Source organism: Octodon degus, unplaced genomic scaffold (genome assembly GCF_000260255.1).
Source record: "Octodon degus isolate 3935 unplaced genomic scaffold, OctDeg1.0 scaffold00457, whole genome shotgun sequence".
NCBI lineage: Eukaryota > Metazoa > Chordata > Mammalia > Rodentia > Octodontidae > Octodon > Octodon degus.
The window spans coordinates 110,060-117,478 of NW_004525033.1; the positions used below are offsets into that span (position 1 = coordinate 110,060).

The 7,419-nt window shown below is 37.1% G+C and overlaps 1 protein-coding gene across 1 annotated transcript in view; it reads left to right on the forward strand.

The window, feature by feature from the left end:
• Nucleotides 1-7,419, forward strand: part of LOC101575834 (cytochrome P450 3A9-like) — a 59,283-nt gene that overhangs the window by 9,349 nt on the left and 42,515 nt on the right. The window contains exon 2 of the mRNA XM_023708681.1: nucleotides 6,602-6,695. Within this exon, the coding sequence (XP_023564449.1) occupies nucleotides 6,602-6,695 (94 nt within the window). The remainder of the gene's footprint in view (nucleotides 1-6,601; nucleotides 6,696-7,419) is intronic.

Below are 7,419 nucleotides of genomic sequence, written 5' to 3' on the forward strand. Positions count from 1 at the left end.
CACCAAGGAAAATGAAATATGTTGGAATTGATGTAACTAAAGAAGTCAAAGACTTTTTCAAGGAAAATTACAGTACTCTTAAAAAAGTGGTCACAGAGGATTTCAGAAAATGGAATGCTCAAATGTATTTCACTTCTCCATCCATTCTCCTGCATAGGAAAACCCAACATTGTGAAGATGGCCAGGCTCCCAAAATTGCTGTATAGATTTAAACCAATAACTATCAAACTACTACCAACATACCTCACAGACCTAGAGAAATCATTCCCAATATGCATTTGGAACCAAAAATCACCTAGAATAGAAATGGCAATATTGGGCAATAAAAAAAAGGCAGGAAGCATTACAATTCCTGACTTGAAACTATACTACAAGGCTACTGTAATAAAATAAGCATGGTACTGGCAACAAAATAGACTTGAGTATCAATGGAGTAGATTGAAAGATGCTGAAGCCCCTACGAACATACTCAGCTACTCAGCTACCTTATCTTTCACAAAGAGGCCAAACATACTCACTGGAAGAAAGACAGCCTCTTTAACAAATGGTGTTGGAAAAACTGACTCTCTAGATGCCGAAAACTAAAACTTGACCATGGTCTATCACCTTTCACAAAGCAAAAGCCAAATGGATTAAACATGTACACATTAAAACAGAGACACTAAATCTCCTGGAAGAGAAAGTAGGAGGAACACTTGAAGATATAGGGGTATCGAAAGAGTTCAAGAACAAAACTCAAATCACACAGCAAACACTTCAAAGATTTAACAACTGGGACCTGCTCTTACTGAGAAGTTTTTGCACATCAAAAGAAATTACCAACAATGTGAAAAGACAACCCAAAAATTTGGAAAAAATGATGACAAATAAATACTCAGACAAGGGGCTGCTGTCTAGAATTTATAAAGAACTAAAAAACAGTAGGGACCCAGAATTTAAAGACCCAGTCCAGAAATGGGCATCTGAGATGAAAACACACCTCTCAGAGGATGAAATTAAAGAAGCGAAAAAATATATGAAAAAAAAATACTCCACATCACTAGCCATCCATGAAATGCAAATTAAACAACATCAAGATATCTTCTTACCCCAGAAAGAATGGCTATCATGAAGAAATCAACCAACAACAAATGTTGGAGAGGCTGTGGGGAAAAGGGAACCCTTGTCCACTGTTCGTGGGAATGTAGACTGGTGCAATCGTTATGGAAATCAGTATGGATCCTCCTTAGAAAACTTGTACTGGAAATCCCATTTAAACCAGCTATTCCTCTATGGGGAATTTTCCTGGAGGATCTGAAAATATCATATCATGGGAATATATGTGTGCCTATGTTTATAGCAGCACAATTTGTGATAGTCAAATCTTGGAAACAACCAAGATGCCCATCACCTATGGAATGGATGTAAAATGTGTGGTATTTTTATACAATGGAGTATTACTCTGCTATAAAGAATGATAAACTCAAAGCCTTTATATTGAAGTGGATGCCACTTGAAGATATACTTATAAGTGATATAAACCAGACACACATGTGAAAATATTATATAGTTTCCCTAGTATAAGATTTCAAAAGTAGAAATACAAATAGAAAGGTATAATACAAGTAAAAGTAGAGGAAGTACTCGAGCTCTAACTAGTTAATAAAGGGAAAGTAGAAGAGTAAGGAAATATGACAGTGACAAGCCATACATTAATATGTAGAAGATGGGCAAGATAATGATCCTGAGAATCTCCAGAAGTTTTTTGAATCAAGCAGTTAATTGGAAAGATTCTCACCCTGACTAACAATATATACTGACACCTGTGAACTAAGGAACTGCACTGAAGATGGCAATTTCCAACAGTAGGTTCACGCTTGGAGTGCCTGTCATTCTGGTCTTCTGAATACGGGCTGCTTGTCATGACATGCCAGTTGCTGCTGTGCTGTCTCTAGGGTGATGATTGTCCAAAAAGAAGGGGGTGTTGAATGAAGACAGGACACAGGAAAAGGAATATTGTGGGACTGTCCTGCTTCAAGGTTGTATATGGTTAGCTTTATGGAATTATGCGTAAACGTAAGAATTATATAATTCTTTATGCCTATTTTAAAAACATATCCTAATTTTAAAATATTTTTTCATCATATTCTATAGGGACTTAAAGTTCAACATATCAATACTGGATGAAAAATACCTGTTCCATGTTATACCTAAGATGTTTGATATTCAGACAGATAGTGAGGTTAAGCTTAACAGCCTAGGTTGTATGGTAATAACAATAAACTTCTCTTCTGGAGGTTTAACAACCTAAGTGTGCAGACCAAAATTAGAGAAAAAGGAGGGCTGCAAGGAAAGCCAAATTTTGTCCCTAGCCTTCCAAGGTCAATTAAGACTCCGGACATATAAGAACATGTACTGTAACATCATGTAACTCAGTATTGTCCCAAATTTTATGATCAAGTAGATTATGAGGCCAAAGAGGAAAGTGATCGATGATGTAGAGTGTGCCTAAGGAGAGTCACATGGAGAGAAAACATTCTCTCAGGCTTTCAGAGAGAGCAAATTGGCCAAGCAATGGCTGTGACTCATCCACATGGCTGACACTGACAAAGGATATACAGTCTGAGGTACAGGACCTCAGAAGAAATCCTGCGGGGATTTCACTGACCTTATCAGACCCAAAAGCTATAACTCCTGTTGCATATATCTTGCTTTATCTTGGTCTTAACTATCCAGCAGAAAAGTATGAAAACTATGTATAAGAAATAAAGCAATACTGTTATGTTGAGCTGTAGGAGAATCAGGTCAAAAATTTCTGACATTGCCAGTGAACCCAAAGGCCCAATACTATTATGGACTACTGGACTCTTTTAGAATATTTTGCTGAGTTTACACACCTATAATATTCAATAACGGAACTTAGAAAAAATGGGGTATACCGATGACTGTCCATTTTGTATTTGTGTATTCAAAATGGTTAGGATAGATATATAGTTACATTCTCTTAATAAATACAGGGATTTATTCTAATGGTGTTTGTAAATAGGATATCATGTCCACAAGTTGTACAGCAATTAACCACTGGGAAGAATGTATGCAATGTGTTAGTTATTGAAACTATCCTACTTATTTATTTTGAATCTGTCTCATTGCTACTTGATTCTCAATAAAATTATGGGAATAAATAAAGGAAATTATACTGCAAACCCCTATATTTCTTTGTAAAGTGTTAAGACTTTTTTACACCAGTTTTAATGAAGGACAATAAAGAAGCAACCAGATTTACTGGAAATCTTTAAAAATTATGCAATCTTTTTAAATATCTTCATTATTGCATTTTAGTGATAGTTTTTGGACCCTGTATGAATTGATGAATTATTATAGTTGTCATCTAATATCGCTGAAACCCTTAAAACAGCAGTTTATCTTCCCAGAAGCAACCTTCTCCCCCATTGTTTGTCTCTGCTCAGTTCTTCTTTTCTTACATTCCTTGCCCCTTCTCCCACTAACCTGCAACCACAGAAGCATTTTCCCCTCATTTTTCACTTCGGGACAAAGCACAATCTGGGAACAGCTAATAACATAATTTTTCTCCATAATAATACTGTTTTGGGCCTGTGTCTGTAAGGACAACAGGGGCATCTTGAAGTGGTTTGTAGTTTTGTGGGAAGGCCATAAGATATTGTAAGACAATTTAAGAATTTGTGGGAGGGATAGTGAAAGAGCAAGAGGTAAAAGGCATCCCTAGTCATATGGCATCATCTGGAATATCGTAAGTTGATCCAGTAATCCCACAGTGGGGCCACAGTTTTCAGGGTTCCTTTAGGTCTTTGATTAACTTAATATTTAATGCTTTGTAAGGACTCTGGCCCTCTACACTGGCAAGGACAAGGAAGGTCATGGGCAATGAATAATCTCACATATTATGAGCTTCTCAGGTACAGGCACCCAAAAAGCCCCTTCTCTTCAATAGGGAGAGGGCCTCCAAGGGATTCAAAGTGAGCTGACAAAGGGGCCATTCTCTGAAGACAGGAATCTGAGCCTGAGCTGCGGATATCCATGAGGACAAGTGAGAAGGAAGGACAGAATATCTCCCTTGCTCAAATGGTATAATACTGGCAAAAAGCAACTTTTCAACCTTCTCCTTTGGGTCTTTCATTTGTGAGAAGCCTTAATGTCACACAGCTACTGAATGAATTGAAGAATTTGATGGAGATTAAGAAAGGAGGATGGATCTAAGATAGGGTTGGCTGGAACAGCCTATCCTAATGATCTCCATACTTAGCAGTCTCCTCTTCTTATTGTTGAACTTCCTCCTCAGGAGGATCCTGCTGTAGTTCAGAGCTGGTATTTAAGTCAGCAAAACAATTTTCTAGTGGAGAGACGTCTTTCCCAAGGTAGGTGCCAAAAGGGTAGAAATCAGAAAAGGGGATACACTAACATCATAAGACCTATACATGCATGTTTCCACCACTTAAGACTCCATGGCAAATTCCATGGCATCACATATACCTGGCTACAAAGTAAAAGTATATGCACCTGTTTGGGTCTATGAGTATTATAATAATCCTTAAGGTCCTTTCCAACTTTATCCGAGAGCACTTCATTGATCGAGCTTGCCTTCCTGTGGAAAACATGGCAACACTCCATAAGAAAACATAGAGAGTAAGAAATTTGTGGAGAGGTCATGGTGATCCGCTGGGACTTAAGAATAGTCCTGATGACCTCTACAGAGAGCTTCTGCTCCTGAAACTGCATATGCCCAATTTTACTCCCGATGAAATTTTCCCCTGGCACTCACTTACTCATGAGGCCTCTCTGCTGCCAGGGTTCCATCCTGAGTCCTAAGAATGCCTGAGGTCCCTGATCAGGCACCAACTGTGGGGCTCCAACCCTTGACGTGGGCATTAGGGGAGATAGAAATGAAAGAAGGAAAGCCATAGTGGGGAGGTCCAGCCACGAGTTTATTTTCCTACAAGTTTATGTATAGAAAATCTGGATCCTGTGCCCAAATTTTGTCCTAGTTCACTCTAAGAATTCTTGTTTTCCTTGGGTCAGAATTCTTTCTCAGGATAAAGATGATAAACAGAAGGAACACTCAGTCTTCCTTTCAGCCCATTGCCCAAACTGTGGGATAAGCAAGCTAGGCACATTGCCACACTTTAATTCATTATCAGACTGTTTCTTCAGAAAGGTGAAACCAATTTTGGGGGCTTACTTCCAACAATGTATTAGAAACTAATGATTTTGTGATTCAACTTTATAAATCCTTATCCTTCCTGTCACTGTACATTACCTGATGACAGAGATTCAATGAATAGAGAAACAGTCCCTAGATGGAGTCCATAGTGTTTCATTCTTCCCTGTCATATCTTTTAGGGAACATAGAATTGCCTATAGCTAAAATCCATGAGGTTTCTGCTAACAAAGACTTGGGTGTTCCTCAGTTGTTTACATTTGTCTCAGGCCAGTGCATGCTTGAACCTATCACTCTAGAGAAAGAACAGCATTATGACTTTCACCAGTTTCTTCTTGGAAGACAGGTTCAGAAGGACAAATACTAAGGTAAATCCTTCTTCTGTGGGAATAGAAACACATTTTTGCTCTTAACCATCCAGCAGAAAAATATAATGACAAGGTATAAAAAGTAATGCCATATTATATGCTGAGGTGTAAAAGCTCAAGTCAACAACTTCAGACAATTGACAGTTCTGCCAATAACCCACTACTATTATAGACTATTGGACTATATTGGGATATTTTGCTGAATTCAAGTACCTATAATATTTGAACTGGCATCAAAGATGAAAACGTCCTTTAAACATGTCTCCAAATACAATTTCTATTAACAGCAATGAAACACCCATCTCCGACAAAGCACAGCAAAAAGGGAGATATAAACAAAGGACCATTTTGTAGTGAAAAAATATATATGTATATACAAAATAGTGAGGATAGAAATACAGCTACTTTCTTTTAGTTCAGTGAGATTTTTACTAATATTATTTAGACAAGAGATCATGTCTGCATCTTGTAGTGTGAATAACAAATACAAAGACAACAATATGTAAAGTATTAATTATAGTAACTGTCTTACTAACCTGTTCTTGCTATTTCTTTCTCAGTAAAATTAATAGAAAATAAAAAGATGTAAACACAATGTTATACCATCTGCATGACCATGTGTCTCTGATAAGAGATTTGCATGAAATAGTACTAATGGAGAAAACAATTCAATCTTTTCCCCTAGAATCTAGGTACATTTCTTCTTTATGGTAATGTGATTTTCCTCATCACTTGATGTCAACAAAACACATATCCTGTAAAATTTCTAACCTGAATATCAGATTTGCACTCATATTTGTGTGTGTCTTTCAAGCATTGAATATAGGTTTGAAAACATAACTCCACCTGATTTCGCTTGGTTTTGTCAGTTTTACAAGGTGTCTGTAGAAGTGACAGAGGAGATAGTGAATGTACAATATATTCTTTCAGGTTTGATGTTAGTGATCACATACATAGTACACTTAAGGCTTGACTGTTAAGGTTACTAAGTGGCAGGTATACCCACATGCATGTAAAGTCCCTAACTCAAGATGTGCTTTTCTGTTTCATTTTTCAGATATGGGACACACACACATGGATATTTTAAGAAGCTGGGAATTCCTGGTCCAAAACCTCTGCCTTTTTTGGGGAATCTTCTGTCATACTCCAAGGTGAGTTGCAGTTGTGAAATTTCTTTTCTTCTGTTTTCAAACACTAGCCTATTTCAATGGATAACTGTGGTCCTTGGAAGAAAATTCTGAAGTTTCTGTCTTCTACAGTAATTGTGAATTCCACTGGCAAGTACAGTATGTTTTCCCTGAGGCTTTGTGTTGAAATATGTGGAGTCTGAGTTTTGCCTCAATAGCAGAAAAATTCTATGCATGCTCAGGGCCTGGAATTCAGGTGACATGAACATTGAAGGATGTTTCTTTTTGCCCAGTGCATACTCCTTGGAGGCTCAGTTGTAATTTATCAGCATTTAGATAAATGCACACAAGCATTGCCTTGAAGTAACTTGCAAACATCTGCACCACAGATTCAGCTTCTCATATTCATGCCAGTGTTCATGGATAACTATTGATTTTCTAACTGCTGCATAATCCTAGGGCTCCAAATAGTCACGTAGTACAAGTTTCCCAAATAGGAAATTTTGCAAATATTTAATTTTTGTCTAAAACTACAAAATGTTCAGAGAATAATTCTCAATTTTATACCTGCTTTTTCTCTCTCTTTTTATTTTTATTTACTTATTTTTTATTAATCTTGCTGAGAAACAAAAAGCAATGAGAGAGTTTGAAACAATTTAGTAACAGTTATAATAATTTATGCATTGCATATTGTTGTCTTTATAGCAGTTATTCATAGTACAAGATACAGACATGGTATCCTTTCCAA